The sequence below is a fragment of the Eubalaena glacialis genome, chromosome 2 (assembly GCF_028564815.1).
Source record: "Eubalaena glacialis isolate mEubGla1 chromosome 2, mEubGla1.1.hap2.+ XY, whole genome shotgun sequence".
Classification (NCBI taxonomy): domain Eukaryota; kingdom Metazoa; phylum Chordata; class Mammalia; order Artiodactyla; family Balaenidae; genus Eubalaena; species Eubalaena glacialis.
The window spans coordinates 184,746,297-184,762,814 of record NC_083717.1 but is presented as its reverse complement, the minus strand read 5'-3'; the positions used below and the strand labels follow the sequence as shown (position 1 = coordinate 184,762,814).

The 16,518-nt window shown below is 39.3% G+C and overlaps 1 protein-coding gene across 3 annotated transcripts in view; it reads right to left on the bottom strand.

Moving 5' to 3' along the window:
- UNC79 (unc-79 homolog, NALCN channel complex subunit) overlaps nt 1–16,518 on the bottom strand; it is a 204,647-nt gene that overhangs the window by 19,912 nt on the left and 168,217 nt on the right. For all 3 annotated transcript variants that reach the window (XM_061182833.1, XM_061182834.1, XM_061182835.1), the window contains 3 exons: nt 15,328–15,432; nt 7,229–7,306; nt 1,854–1,943 (listed from right to left, as the gene is read on the bottom strand). In XM_061182833.1, the coding sequence (XP_061038816.1) occupies nt 1,854–1,943; nt 7,229–7,306; nt 15,328–15,432 (273 nt within the window). The remainder of the gene's footprint in view (nt 1–1,853; nt 1,944–7,228; nt 7,307–15,327; nt 15,433–16,518) is intronic.

The window sequence follows — 16,518 nt, the reverse complement described above, 5'->3', positions numbered from 1 at the left end:
AGCTACACTGGCTCTCCATGTTCCCTTCCATCACTGGCCTTTGCTTATGTTGTTCTCTCTGCCTGAAATACTGTTTCTGTCTCTCTTCACCTAATTAACCCTATTCATTGTTCAGATTTTAGCTCAAGTGTCACCCCCTCCAGGAAGCCTTCCCTGACCTACTCTAGGAGCCTTCCTAACCTCCCTGGTAGGTCATATCACCCTATTAGAAGCTCTCATGCTGTTGTCTACCTCTTCTTCATAGCAATTGTGAAAGTCACAATTTCACTTTAGTTTGTATGAAATTTTCATTAAAATTGGCCATCGCTGCCAGACTATAAATGAGGGCAGCCACTGTGTCTGTTTTTGCTGATCATCACATCCTTAAATGCCTAGAACAGTGTCAGGCATGTTATTGGTGCTCAATACATACTAGTTGAATTAATTCAGAAAAATTTCTTTGCTCAGCGTGGCTTAGTGGAAAGAGCACTGAACTGGGAGTTGAGACCTAGGTTCTAGACCCAGTTCTGTCCTAACAGTCACATGGCCTTAGCTAAGCCACTTGCCACTTGACCTTTCTGATCTGTTTCCTAATATGTAAAATCAGAGGGTTGGATTATGTCTACAGTCCCTAACGTTTTGGTCATCATGGATCCTTCTTATTATTTTTCTCTGTATTTTGGAAGTGGCTATAAAACTATTTAGGTAATATTGTTTCCTCTTCAGACATCAAAGTGGTTTCAGCGTGGGCAACCAGTAACACGTGCGTGACCAAACACTAGGGGAGCTTACTCAGAAATGACTGGATTTGGATATTGTGAGAAATCATCAATTTAAATTTTGATTCTACTCTCCACAGAGCATTTGCAAGTCTATCCCTATCCCAAGAAACACTTGGATCATCTGAGCAGAGTCTGGAAACTGAGTTGGGTGCTGAAGGGACCGTAGCTTTAGCTGATGAACTTCTGGGACGACTAGATCCTATTTATCAAAAAGCCACATTTAGTGCTGGACTGCAATCTGGCTGCTCATCGGGCCATGTCTGGCTCCTCTTCCGCTCTTTGTCCGGGGCCTTCCTCAAATCTCTGGGACTATCAATCTTTTAGCTCCCTAGTCTTCTCGCGGCAGGGAAGTTGACTTGCATCAGCAATTCATTCCACCCTGCAAAGCAATCAATATCCTCAACAACCTCACTGGGATTTTATTTATATGCAAATTAAATGTTGTTCTGTCTCTAATTATTTTCTGGAAGGAGATAGCTTTAATGCAGATAAAAACCATAAACAACTTATGTTTGCATAATGTATACACATTTCGTACAAACTAAAGTTTACAGAAGTGTCTTCACATGCATTATTTCACACCAAACCTTGGAACGGGCAGCAAAGGTAGGTTGATTTAGGTGGGTTTATTAGACTTCCTTTGCTAACGAGGAAACGGAGGCTCAGGGTAGTTAAATGGGTGGCACAGTGAAAAGAGAATGGATTGGGGGTCACTACAGTCTTAAGTCACCCCTGTCTCCACCACTTAGCAGTAGCGTGATCTTGACCAAATGACTGCACCACCTTAGGCCTCAGTGTCTACATTGGTAAAATGGGAATATTTTACAATAGGGGTGTTGCGAGAATTGAATAAATGGCAAAAGTAAAGCTATGCACAGAACTGGAGCCGCCATGGAAATATTCTTTCCTTTCTTCACTCCCTCTTCACAGAGGCGGAACCCGGTTCTTCAGAATCCCAGGACATGGGCTCATTCAACAGTGCCACCACGGCCTCTCCAGGTAATGATACATTTTCATCCAGTCTGCTTAATTCCCTAAAAATGCCTCTCCGTCTCACTAACCTGAGGGATGAGGGGACGCAGGCCCTCTTACCTTCAGTTTGGTCAGCGTGTGCATGTCTGCCATGAAGTCCAGCACGTCGCTGACGTACTGCCGCACGCACTCCATCGCCGCCGTGCCGCACTGGAACACACAGAAGGACACGGCGGGGCGCGCGCTCTGAGTCACGGCCTGCGCTTTCGCCCTGACTGCAGTGATTGTCTCGCTCTGGTTTCACGCTGTTTACTAATGAGTTGTTTCATTTTCTGGATTTCTGACTCACTTCGTTACTCTCAGCCATAACCTGTGATTGTCAGCCCCAACTTTGGACAAACATTAATAAAAAGGTTTGTGGTGGAGAGCAAAGAAATGGGATGGCCTAGGGAAGACAGGGTTTACAGGCTTTTTTCCACTGGGTCATTGAACTGATTTTGTTTGCTTGTTTTTAAACTGGTTGGTATATAAAGATTTAGCCTATGTAAAAGTCATTAGTATCGGTCTTCATGACATGAATCACCCCAAAACAACGGTAACACTTTATCCCTCCAGGGAGTCTTAGACACACAAAAAATAGGTACCACCAAAATCTTAGATGTCTTTATCTATCAAAAAAAAAAAAAGGACATAAACAAATATCATGTTTGTTGAAAGAGTCAAAAATTCTTATATTCAAGCACTTACAACTTCTTAGACATAGTAGGTACACTATTAAATAGAAAAATTTATCATTGTTGAATTCTTGCTAGGGATAATTAAAGAAACAAAATGCTCATCTTCCCCACATACTAGCAGCGTGTTTGAGAAGTTTTAAAGGAAAAAAAAGCATACTTGTGTTTCAGGTTATTAAATGGAATAAACCTGGTCTCTCAGGGCAATGCAGTGAATTTAGGATTATAAACAAAGAAAAGGAAAATGGACAGACCGGCTGCTACATCAAAGCTGTGTGAGAGAACCCATACATAAGACTGGATATAATGTGGATCAAAAGCAGGCCCTCTTTGAAGCCATCTGAATACTATGCTAAGGCCTTTCTTAGCTTTCTTTAGGAACATTATATACTTAACTAGCTCACCCAGTGGCTCTCATTTTCCCATATTCATGTAAATCTGCACAGCACTGAACTATATCACCTTCTATCTCTTCTAGAATGTTACGCCTGTCAGTTCCTCTGACAGGATAACAAACAGTAAAATAAGGTCATTGGCAGTTCTGTCAAGAGTGTTTTCCAAGCATTTCATATGTTTTAAGGTTTTCTTCTTTTAATTTAAATCAAGTGAAGGAATTATAAAAGGTTATTGTCCTCCTGCTTTGGGAATATTAGTCCCTTAGTGCAAGAAAGGATTTCCCCCCCAGTTTATTCCATTTTCTCTGACCTTTCACATGTCATGCAAATAAGAGCATATACTCTGCTCCTGAATTTCTTAAAAGGGATTTGTTTCTTTCATAGGCAATATTTTATACCATTTCAACTAGGCAAATGTCACAGAAAATAATTACTTGGAGCATTATTCAATATTTGTCTTTTACCTTTGAATTTCAAAAAATGAGAGGAAAGAATTTACTATTACCAGTTACTTTTGCTCTAGAGACAGTAACTACATCTAATAAAAGCCTTAAAATACACTTTCTAGTCAGGATAACTTCAGTGAGCCATCTACACTTATAAAACAAAGCATATAATTTCCAATCGCCCCCCTTTTTTCTTTTACTTTGCAAAACATAAGTATAACCTTAGTGTGTTATTTTAAAAAACCAAAAAACATAGAGTCTAGCTCAACTTGTTTCAAAAGACTTATGTTTATTTCAGTGGGAAAACTGATGATAAAGGAGTTGAAAACATACTCTAATCTCAAAAACATGAATTGAAGTGAGCCATATCCAATTCTTTCTCAAAACTTGTATCTGATTTTAAAGTTACATTTCTTACATTATAAAGATAACACGTGTTCGATGTAGAAACCTTGGAAAATATAAATTAATAAAAAGAAAAATCACCATAATCCTAATTCCTGCTCTCCAACTCTGAGACAGCCACTGTTAATATTTCCAAATATTTTTAATGCATATAACACACACACATATATAATTTTTTATAAGATTGAGATAATTTTTTTCTAACCTGCTTTTTAATTAAATTCATCATAAGCATTTTCCAATTAATTAAATATTCTTTGAAAATTTGATTTGGTCCACATAATAGTCTATCTTATAGATGTACTTTATTTTATTTAAATAATACCCTAATGTTGCACATTAATTTTGTTTCCATATTTTTGCTATTTTAAATGCTACTTTAATAAATATACTTGTAGATAATTCTTTATGTGCTTGTAGATAATTCTATATTTAATTACTTTCTCAAACATACTCCTAGAAGTAGATCGTCAACTCTTTTTTCAGCAAAACTGACTATCACCAGTAGCTTATAAGAATGCTTGTTTCACTTCATCATCAGTAAGTTTCTTTGTTAAGAAAAGCCTGCTGATTTGCTAGCTGATTTTAATTTTTGTATTTTTAAATTTTTATATTTTATATTAATTTACAGCTCACTGATTGCTAGTGAGGGTAAAAGGCTTATTTTGAATGGCTTATTGGTCATTGGAAAGGGTTCTATACGTAGAGCTATAACTATTGCTATTTTGTTGTTTTGGAATATTTGTCTTTTGCTGATTTCAATAAACCTTTATATACTAGGGATATTATCTTTTAGCTATCGCATAAGTAGCAAATATTAAGTTTTAGAGAATTAAATAAGGAAACCAGTGAGTGCTGGGCAGAGACTGGCTAGCTACTCACAGAACCATTTTTCTTCTTCCCTAGGATGCACTAGACCACATTTCCCATCCTCCTTTGCAGTCGGGTGTGGCGGAGTGACTGAGTTCTAGCCAATGGAACGTGAGTAGGAGAAATGTGCACCACCTTTAGACCTGGCCCATGAAAACCTTCCATGTACCATATTCCCTTCTCTTTCCCCAACCACCAGCTGATTGCAGAGGACTGCACATGACAGAAGAAACCTGATCCGCAAGTGCTCATGTGGAAGTCCTCCTCCCTTTGTTAATCAGGACACCCATTTAAACTTCACTTGAGCAAACAATAAACTTTTTTGGAGCTAAGTTGCTAAGAACTGGAATTTTATCTCATAGCATCTTGCATTACCCCAACTATTGTCAAGAACCTTTAAAAAAACCCAGAATCTATTAATCTACTCCTAGAAACCTATTATAAAGAAATAGTCTAAAATATGAACAAAGATTTAAGCACAAAGATGTTTATCACACATTAGTTACAATTGCAGAATATTGAAAATAATGAAACTATCCAACAATAAGTAGTGTTTGTTAATAGTATTTTTTTACTTTTAGTTGTATTTTATTTTTTTATTGACATATGTTTGACATATAATGATGTAAATTTAAGGTGTATAACATGTTAATTTGATGCATTTATATATTATAATATGACTGCCATCATAACGATAATTAGTACCTATATCACATTATGTAATTATCCTCTCCTTTTGGTAGGAATAATTAAGTTTTAGTCTCTTAGCAAGTTTGATTATTATAATACAATATTGTTGTCTATATTCACTGACCTGTGCATTACATCTCTAGGACTTTTTTACTGCTCATTGTAAGTCTGTACCCTTAAACATCACCTGTCCTGTCCCCCTACCTCCATTAATATTATTTTTAATAGTTAATGTTTACTCAGCACTTACTATATATTTAGCACCATGCTAATGTGCTTTACATGCATTATCTCATTCAATCCTCAACCTAGACCATAGGCCCTATTATATCCCATTCTACAGATAATACAAATCAAAGCATCATGGGTTAAATAACCTTTCCGATCACACAGCTAGTAAATGTCAGGCCTCAAACTCAGGTGTGAATCAAAACCCATATTGTTAACCACTATTAAATGGTGCAGTCACATGAGGTAATGTCACTTTGGGGAAAATGCTTATGACATATGAAGCCAAAGCTGCATCTATATTACAGTTCGATTATGTTTAAAAATATACATAGAAAAAGAAGAAAAAAAATACATTAATATGTTAGCAGTAAAATTATCTCTGGGTTGAATGACTGTTATTCTTCCTCTCTCATAATATTTCTCCACATCAAAAAAAAAAAAATGAAGTAATGTTTAGTGTGCTGTGGATAAAACTGGTATACTTATAAATGTAAATGAATAAAACCTTCTTGGAAAGCAACATGGGAATATGTATTGTGAAGATGTTCCTGCCCACTGACTAAGGAATTTATCCCAAGGATATCATTCAAAATAAACATGAAGAGGATCTTTGTGTATATGTTATATACCATGCTATGCTATACAAGCAAAGAAACTAGAAAGCATATAGATTTCCAACAATATGGGAATAAGCAAATTAGGATACTGAATAGATCAAAACATGTAAAAATTTTCTAAAACAATAGGGTTCTTATTTTAGGGCAGAAGGATTATAAGTCATCTGTTTTCCTTATTAAAATTTTTCTTGGACTTCCCTGGTGGTGCAGTGGTTAAGAATCCTCCTGCCAATGCAGGGGACACGGGTTCGAGCCCTGATCCGGGAGGATCCCACATGCCGCGGAGCAACTAAGCCCGCGAGCCACAACTACTGAGCCCACGTGCCACAACTACTGAAGCCCGCGCGCCTAGGGCCCGTTCTCCGCAACAAGAGAAGCCACCGCAATGAGAAGCCCGTGCGCCGCAACGAAGAGTAGCCCCCGCTCGCCGCAACTAGAGAAAGCCCACGCGCAGCAACGAAGACCCAACGCAGCCAAAAATAAATACATAAATTCGTAAACAAATAAACTAAAAAAAATTTTTTTCTCTACTGAAAATTTAAATAAATTTTTTCCATTAATAATTTATATCTCTAAGGTTTCTCAGTTTGTTGCAATAACCTTGCTATCAATAAGTTATTGTGGTTTCTCATATTCAATCCTATCTATAAGAATCTTAACATATTTCACCAAATAGTTCACTAGTTGATGATAATAAAAGTTTTTTCAATTTTCAGAGGAAATATTATAAAGGAAAACAAGGTATTAAATGCTTATTTCTTTCTGGCAGTAGTTAAATCAAATTGGTTAACAGAAGCCAGTGTAAGAAAATTGATTCTGGAAAAATTGAACTTTAATCAAATCTATTCTGTATGCCTGGTAATTTCTTCCCTCTCCTTAACTGGCTGCTTCAATTTTATTCATGTTTCCTGGAATTAAAAGTTTCCAGGGGCAGAGATTAATTTAAATTTTCACCAGTGCTCTTTCAAACAAGATACTAATGATTTCGATTTTACAGTGTTTGTTCTATCAAAAATGAACCAGGACACAGGCCCAAAATACCTCTTGGCTAAATGAGGAAATGAGGAGTAATAGAAAATGTGGATAATTAATTCGGTCAGGACTTACTCCAGGTAGAGAGGCGATCATCTGCTTGCTCAGGATTGTTGACTCAGCTAGTTTGGTTCCAGCATCTGCACAAATAAACTAATAAGAAATTGAAAGGATAATTATTTTTAAGAGCATTTGGACAGTAATAAGTAATTTGTAATTTTATTAACTTGGCTTAAATTCATTAGCGTTTACTTTGGTGACAATCTGCCCTAGATATATGGGACTTGCTAGTCATGAAAGTTCATCCCTACCAGAAATTCAGAATCATAGTACTGGGACTAACACACAGATTCTCACTTTAACCAGACAGTAGTTCAGTGGCACTGAAATGCCACATTCAATCAAGGAAGAAAGGAAAGATTTCAGCATTGTCAGCTTTATTCTGAAGTCATGCTATTTATTCTTCAGCACTTTTTGACACTTCCTGAATTTTCATAGATTTTCCGGACTTCTATCATTATACCATACATTTAGAATGAAAACAGAAAAACAGTCAACTTCGGAGTGGGGACTGTACCTGTTTCTTCCCCTCCGAGGCCCCTCAGTATCTGGTTTTTCTCTTCCCACTTCATTCACGCCTATCCTCTGTGCTGATAATGACCCCCGCTCCCGCTCTGTGTCCCCACAGGACTTTCCACACATTTCCATTGTAACAGTCATCACATCAGGTTGCAATGATCTATAAGTCTATTTCTCAACTGGCTACAAGATTGTCGAGACCACAGATTTGATGCAGCTCACTCCCGGCACTAGCTTCATGCCTGACATCTCGGAGGGGCTCAGCAAGAGTTTGTGAAATGAGATGATTAATCAGGTATGACTCGAGATCGTGGTGAGGATGGATTTGTCAGCTTACAACTTAATTTGCTTCATTACAGATTTTTACAGGTGTTTCCCACTTAATGCAATGCCCAACTATTTATTAATGGTTTTAGGGGAAAAGTTAAACATGAAGTCTGTAGAGTTTGCTATGAGCAGCTAGTTCCTGGTTAGTTTCTCTTTCCTGGCCTCTGGCCCCAGTGACTTGAGGATCCAAAGCTGCTGCTCTCCAGAGCTCAGAGGTTCTGAAAGAAGCTTTGACCCTGACAGCACTTCCTTCTAATTCATTTCACTCTCATCCTGGAAGAGCATGGTAAATTTAGGTAGGTCAGCCAGGCAGGCATGGTCCCCGTCAAACTGAGGAGAAGCAGTACGGATCGGGGTAGTAGAAAAAGTCTCAAGGAGGACGAGGAACAAAACCCAGCATGTTGTCAGGTTAGCCAGAGATCGGAATCTAAGCGTTATTAACAGGCAGCAGATTTTGGCCAATAAGGTGAAGCTCTAACCTCAGAAGACTTTCTGAGGGTCAGGGGCCTGTAGACTTCTCATCTGGGGCCATGAGCTGGTTTTCAAGTGTGGGAGAGGTGGTCCTCCCTGAAAGGTATTTCGGGACAGGTAACTGAGCTGGAGCTGAGACGACAGCAAGCAGAGCCGTCCCTGAAAGCCGCATGGCAGGAGGGAACACAAATCTCCAGGCTCACATTCTATCCTCTCCATTTGCCTCACAGACAGTTAGAGAAAGCTGAAGAATCTATTTGGCTATTAACTCTGAAGACCAGCTAGTAACATCTAGGGAACACCTAAAATTTTCTATTATTTTATTCCAGAATGCTTATGTCTGCTCTCCTAACTTGGACTTATTTCTAATAAGAAAAAGTAAATAAATGAGGATAAATAATAATAATGGAGCCTATAACCTTGGGAAACCTCTAAGTAAAAAAGGAAAATATTTGAGGGACTTCTCTGGTGGGCCAGTGGTTACGACTCCACACTTCCACTGAAGGGGGCACAGGTTTGATGATTGGTGGGGGAACTCGGCTCCCGCAAGCCGTGCAGTGCAGCCAAAAAATTAAAAAAAAAAAAAAAAAAAGTAAAATATTTGATAGAGGTACATAGTGAAAAGAAGGAACACTCCCAACCTCCTGGCAGATACTGCATGTTTTCCCATAAAATGTATTTTCAAAAGCTATCAGAGTCTGCCATCTAAGACAAATGACTTATAAATAAGTTCCAAAACGTCCATCAGGACTCCAACATTTTAATTAATTTCTTTACAGCAGAACCAAGAGACTGCACAGCTAAGAGAGGCCAAAAGAAAAGAGAGAGATGCATCTAAGTGTGAGTGAAGCGGGTAGGAGTCCTCTGCAGTATCCTATGTAAGGATGGTGCAGACCCTGACCCCTAAAGTATGCTTGCAAGCCTGGCTGTGCCCCTAAGGGCAAGAGAAAATTTGTGACGAAGCAAAACTTCAAGTGTCTGTATCTCCCTCAGCAGAAGCCTTTCTCTCTCACCAAACTCAGCAAAGTGAAATGAGTAGCAAAATGTAAGCAGGTTGTCAGCCATGTGGTGTTAAGATTTGAGGCCAAATTCAAACGTCCAATCTGCAAGAGCTAATAGATAACTTCAGAAGTCAGAATTAATTTTTTAAAAAATCACTCTAAAAGTTATGGAGGTGTCTCAGAGAGTCTGGTGTACTAAAAGGCATAAAAGTACATAAACCTCTAAAATCATCTACTACTTTTTATCAATGTCTTTTCCTCCAGTGTAATTTTACATAATATGTATGACTAAAACCTTAATAAACCTTTCTGTCTTCATTTTATACAGCTGCCAACGGAAAAACTCCATTATTATTTTATAGAGTTGCTCAAGATATAAAGATATAACAAAATCAGAGGGAAAAAGAATGATGGCTATAGAGGGAAGAATTCTGTACTTTTAGATAGAAATAAATATGCCACTGCAATAGGCACTCCCGCATGAATACAAAAGAAACGCAATACCCATTATGTGTCATTACTAAAATCATTATCAAAATGATACTCAAAATAGGATCGCCACCTCTCATCCCAGAGAGTGATCAGATTATTACTAACACAACAAATATTAATCACCCCACATCAATAGTATCTGGGAATTAAAAACAACAGCCGTAACTCTGCCGTTTCTTTGTCCTCCAGCCCACAACTATCTTTAAAAGAAAACCTTTCACCCACATGATTTCTCACAGCTTGAATATGCAGGTATATCCCACATAGTGGGAGTGTTACATGCAAATTAGCAGAATGTCTACTCTTGACACATAATAGGAGCTGAGGAAATTCTTTTGGATTTGAGCCTATACAGATTTTATGGTAGCTTTCAATGAGTTATCACTCTATTATGAAAACTCTAATCCATCTTGAGAACAATAATAATAGCTTATTACACATAAAATATCTACAGCATGCCAGCAGAAGAGAAAATGTTATAAGTGAAAGCAAAAATGTCAACAGATCTGAATTAAAACAAGATAGGGCATCTGTCCAAAGTATAAAAGGAGAACTACACCCTGATGGTCAACAATAGTAGATTCTGAAGAATACACATATTTTTTCTATTTGGAAAATTCTTTCCTGTCTCCATTCCTCTTTTTCCTTTTTAAAAAAATCCACTTGAACATTTAAGGCCACCTGATTGTATATGTAAGTTAAAACAAATAACAGGAGTGATGGCTGAACAACCACAATATAGCAGACTGGGAGATACCCCACAATGCCAGGCCTCCAGGAAGAAGTTCTAGAAATTGAAAACCAGATTGGTACTTGTCACTGCCTTGAAATGTTTAGAACTTGAATGACCCTGCATCCTTTGGGCAACTGTTCCATTGTCCTTTAAAGGAACACTCTTACTGCCAGAGTATTTGGTAAACAACAAAAGTATGGTTTACCCATGAAAAGAATTATAAACAGCCTCATATATGTGAACTCATCTATCTACTAAGTTATTAATTAGAGGAGTACAATAGTAGAGGGAATATCCTAGTGGTTCCCTGTGGGGTGAAAGAACGAATGGTAAATCCAAGGTCTGAGCAACTGACTCTCTTCTCGCTAATGGGGCTAGTGTCACTCATGATGGATCACCAGGGGACTTTTCTTTTTACTTCTAAGCTTTAAGAAATTTGTCTTTTTTAAAATTTTATACTGGAGTGTAGTTGATTAACAATGTTGTGTTAGTTTCAGGTGTACAGCAAAGTGATTCAGTTATACATATACGTGTAGCTATTCTTTTTCAAATGCTTTTCCCATTTAGGTTGTTACATAATATTGAGTAGAGTTCCCTGTGCTATACAGTAGGTCCTTGTTTTGGTTATCCATTTTAAATATAGCAGTGTGTACCTGTCAGTGCTAAACTCCCAATCTATCCCTCCCTCTCACCCTTCCCACCAGGGGACTTTTTCCTTCCAGTTGTTACTTTCTTTTCTTTTTCCAAGTTGCATTTTCAGTTAAACAGAGCTGCCTCCAGTGTCCTGAGATGACGGTCATGATATCCAAGAAGGAAGTCGCTGTCTGCCCCAGACACATTGTCTGTTCATATTGTGAATCTGGTCTTCCAGGTACCAGGAACTGACACTGACCACCAGTAAAGGGGAAAGCTTCTCTCTGACTCCGTGCTAGATTCTCTGGTTTAAGAGAAACTACCAGAGAACAGGCTCCCACTTCTGCTACCCGCTTGAACATTTGTCAAGGGCAAGAGAAAAAGGGGAACGGGGAAACCCTGCAGAAAGATGCACTGCTTTCTGTAGAGAGACAAAAGATGCTTCTCCCTCATCCTATGAGTGGCCCCGTGGCAGACTTTTCTCCCCGACTTAGCCAGGAAGCACAGCGGGGAAAAGGGAACTACTTTTGTTTTTTTTAAGGTATGCCTCACTTTTATTTCTCTCAGTAATTTTTTCATTACTGGTGTATTCTGAGTCTATAGAACAAGGATATGTTACTTCAAAATGGCATGGTGTTTAATAGTTTTTGTTGGAGAAGGTCGAAATATTATTCACTAGGTTGTTCCTCATGGGCATGATCTCAAAATGTCCCCCCGGATATCTCTTTGATCTAAATAATTTTACAATTTGATTTTTAAATTTAACTTAATGACTCAATGACAAATACATATTTGTTTTTAAAGATGAAAATGTTATACATTTGAAATGGCATGAGAGAATCCAAAATACACAGAAGAATTTACTTTTTTGTCTTCTTTCTTCCTAAAGCTAATTTGTGTTTGTTATTTATTCACCTAGCTGTGATGCAATAATCACTGTTTTCATGGTCTCCTTAAGCACTGAGCAATTTAAACTGTCAGTGTTCTTTCACTGTCTTGTGACAAGTGCTTATTACAGCCAGCTAATGTACTTAAGAGAAAAACCCGCCCCCAGCTGCAGTCACAAAGTGGGGTGCTAGAACCCAAGAAGATCAACCACGTAGACCTGCTCTGCTCAAGACTGAGGGCAATCAAGGGACCAGCCTCCGATGCCCGCAGGAAAGCACCTTCAGGGCCTGGAAACTGAGGTTGTTTCGAGGTGGCATGTCCCCAATCTAAACGCTATCAGAAGCAAGTGACTTCCAGACACTGTCAACCTGCTGGCCTTTACTTTCTCGTGGGCTACTTCACCAAGCCTAGTTCACCTGCCCTCTCCTCCAAACCAGTGTTGATCTTATTAACCTTTATGGTCAGTTGCATCAAAGTTACTTGTACTCAAAAGTGGTGTTGCTGCTGATGTGTGAAGAGGTAGGACTGGCCAATGTCAATCCACTGGAAGAGATTCAATCTGCCTCTTCTTAGGAACACAGATATTTCCTGGCTATGCTTTGCTTCTGTCTCCCTCTTGGGCTGTTCAGCATCTTGGTACAATGGGAGCCATTTCACTCTGACTATATCATGCCCAACATCCACTGCCATCATTTTCCAGCAGTCACTCCTCTCAGAGAGCATCATTGTGCCTGGGGAAAGTATACCAACTTTTTATTAAATCTCAAGCCTTTGAGAAAAACTCCGTTCTGTTCCCAAGGATTACTAGTATAAGGTGGGGGAAGAAGGGGACCAGTTAGTGGATATTAAATGGTTAATGACAAGGGTATTCCTCCTCTTCTCCCAGGTAAACCCCCAAACTTCTGCACACCCTTCAAAAACATACAATCCCTTTTCTACACCACTTCCCTACTCAGTACACACCTCTGCTACCGTACCCATTACACTGCGTTGGGAATTTTTGTTTCAATGTCAGCTACTCCTATCAGACAGGAAACTCCTGGGAGGAAGGGGCCATGACTTATTCATCTCTGTTTCCCCAGCACCTGGGCCAGGTCAGGGCTCATAACGGTTAATGAGCTTTCCTCCATTTCCCAGGCTGAGCTGGCCACTCCCTCCTCTATAGTAGTTTATATACTGTACAGACTTTCAGTATACTGGTTAGCACGTTATAAGGGTAGGGCCTGTGCCTTTATATCTCTATATCCCCAGAACCTAGCCGAAGATAGGTGGTCAGTAAATATTTGTAGTGGGAAATAATGCTGAATAGTCAAATATGGCCAGATGATGGAAGACCTTGACAATTCGGGTACCACAAGGTCACTGGAGGTTTTCGATGCACAGAGAGATATGATAAAAAGCAGAGTTTTAGCAAAATTCCTCTAGGCAGCCATAGGCTATAAGACTGGATTGACGTGGAGAGAAATGAACGGTGCAAAAAGCTAAGAGCTATTATGGTAATCCGGGCAAGTGATGTGCGGGGCCTGACTAGGCTGTGCTCTATACTGATTAGACCCTGTGGTCAGGTGCTTACGCTACTTATGCCAGCTGTGTGATCTTGGGCAAGTCACTGAACCCCCCTGAGCCGCAGTCTCCTCATCTGCGATACAGGACCAATTCCTCTCATGGTTGTAAGGAGTAAGTGAGGGGGATATATAAAGCCCCAGCATGTTGCCTGGCACTTAATAGGTGCTCCATTAATTTTCCCTTCTCCCTCATCTCTCCAAATGGCACCCAAGGTACCTAAGATTCAGGGAAACCTGTCTAGTTCCTTGATATCAAGCTCCCATTTTCCTTCAGTCATTTAAGCTCAACCTTGTAGGCCCAGACTCTGGGACTGGCCGTGACGCTCAGCAGGGAGAACTGAAACAGCTGTGACACACTTCCTGGGTACTTTGCACAAAGGCAGTCTGAATGACACCCTGATCCCAGCTGCAGCTCACGACCAAGTCTTTAAAACCAGGCTCAACCTTTGGGGTACGAGGCAGGCTCCCAGTTTACCTGATCCCTTGCTGACACCCCTGGCATGGCCAGCCTTTTTCTAAACCCCATCCTCATGTCGTTATTCCTAAATTTATTCCACCTTTCTGCTGAAGCCTCCCTTTATTGCTTGAAGACGGTCAGCCTCTGAGGCTGAACTCCAACCCCAGGCAGAGTTTGGCCTGCACCCACCAGTCCCTTGTGACCCAGTTCAAACGCCACTTCCTTCATGAAGTCTTCCCTGATTTCACACCGTATGCGGTAAGATGCCTCCTGCTCTTAACTCCGCCCCTAGGACTTTATCTACGTCTCTTTCTCACTCATGGCACTCATCGCAGCCTGTCTTGTGTGATCAAAACCTGCACACTTGGCTAAGATGCTGAGCTAAGGATGCCAGGGATGGAGAGCTAGAGCCTCTCGTAAGCAGCCCTACAACCAAAAGCATTAATCTTTGCAAGTTCTCTAGAGCCTGTCTGGTATGTGTTCAAGCCCCGCCCCCTGCCTTAGGGCTCCTGTGGTGCTGGTTCTTTCACACCCACCACCCACCCTGGTTGGACTCGGCCCATCCTGCCTTTTGACCATATCTGGCTGGGCCCACCCTCACTTTCACTTCTGCTTCACAGAGATTTGGCGACCCATCCATACTCACGTGACTCCACGATCAGACCTCAGCCTCCGGGTCGCTCATTTTTGGCTTCCTTAGTCCTGCCTCAGCTCTGGTAGCCATTAATGGGCTGCCCCTCCAACCTACTGGACCATAAACTTCTCGCGGACACATTATCGTTTCATTCTTCTTTTTTGTCTTTCACAGAACTAGTTCCACAGTAGGAACAAAATAAATACTCCTTTTCTGGTCTTTCTTAGCCAGTGGAAGTGCCAAGTGCATAGTGACAGACAGATCATGGCTCACGTAAGATATATTATTTCTTACCTCTGGACAGACATTTAATTTATGCATATGTCCCACACCTTCCTTAAATTTTCCAAACATAAGTGAATTTCATGAAAAGTGAAATGAGGCATAAGCCTACCTGAACAAGCAGAAGGAGGTTTGTATCCGGTAAAGGAGATTTAAGCTTCAGGGCCTGCAGGAGTTCTAGAACAACACTACGAGACAAATAGAATTTATCCCTCTCCTAAACAAAACAAGAGAGAAGAAGGTAAGCGATTTCTAAAAATTCAATTAGAATAGACCTATGTCAAAAGAGCTTCCAAAAGATTCACAGATCAGAAATAAGAAACAGTATTTTAAAATGCATAATGAACTGTCCTTAAGAAATAAAAGCAAGAAAAAAGAAAAAGGGCATTTTTGTGTTTGTAATGAGTTTAGTGAAGCACTGAGAACACATAATTTCATGGATAAGAAAAAGATAGGCTATCTCTTAAAGACTGAAACCACGAGATTCGGTTCTTATTCACAGGGGAGAGGTTCCAAGAACTGCAGAAACTAAACAAATCTAAAAGGATTTTTTTCAATAGAAAATGATTTAGAGAAAAACATGTAACACTGTTGAAAGGGTCTCATATCCTCTCAAAAGGAACATACTTTTTAAGTGGACTATTTCAAGCATACAGAAAAATAGAGAGATGGAATATATCATATACCTATTACCCATCTTTGTTAAATCATAGCATTTTGCTTTATTTGGTTTAATACTTTTTATCAAAAATCAAACATCACAGAAATAGTTGAAGCTACCTATTTGGTGTTCTCTTTTCTTTCTCCCTTCCTTGAAATAGCCACTATTTTGAATCTGGTGCTTATTATTTCATGCACTACACTTTTACTACATATGTATACCTCCATTATAAGGCTTACTATTATTTTTGCTTGTTTTTAACTTTCTATAATGGTATCATACAATGCATATCTTTCTGCAACTTATAATTTTTTACTCCATTATATTTTTGAAGTGAGTCCCTGTTGATACATATAGTTCTCATTCTTTCAACTAAACAGCTTAATGATGTTTTATTGTATGAACATACTGAAATTCATTGATCTGTCCTTGTTAATGCAATGCTAGAATATTTTCAATTTTGTAAGCTTTTTTTATTGTCAAATATAGCACACATGCAGAAAAGTACATAAAATATAAGTGAACAGATAAACAGATTAGCATAGATTGAACACTCATGTAATCAGCACCCAAGTTGGGTACACATCACAAGCACCTTCAAAGTCCCCTATGTGTCCTTTCTTGATCATAACCAACTTATTG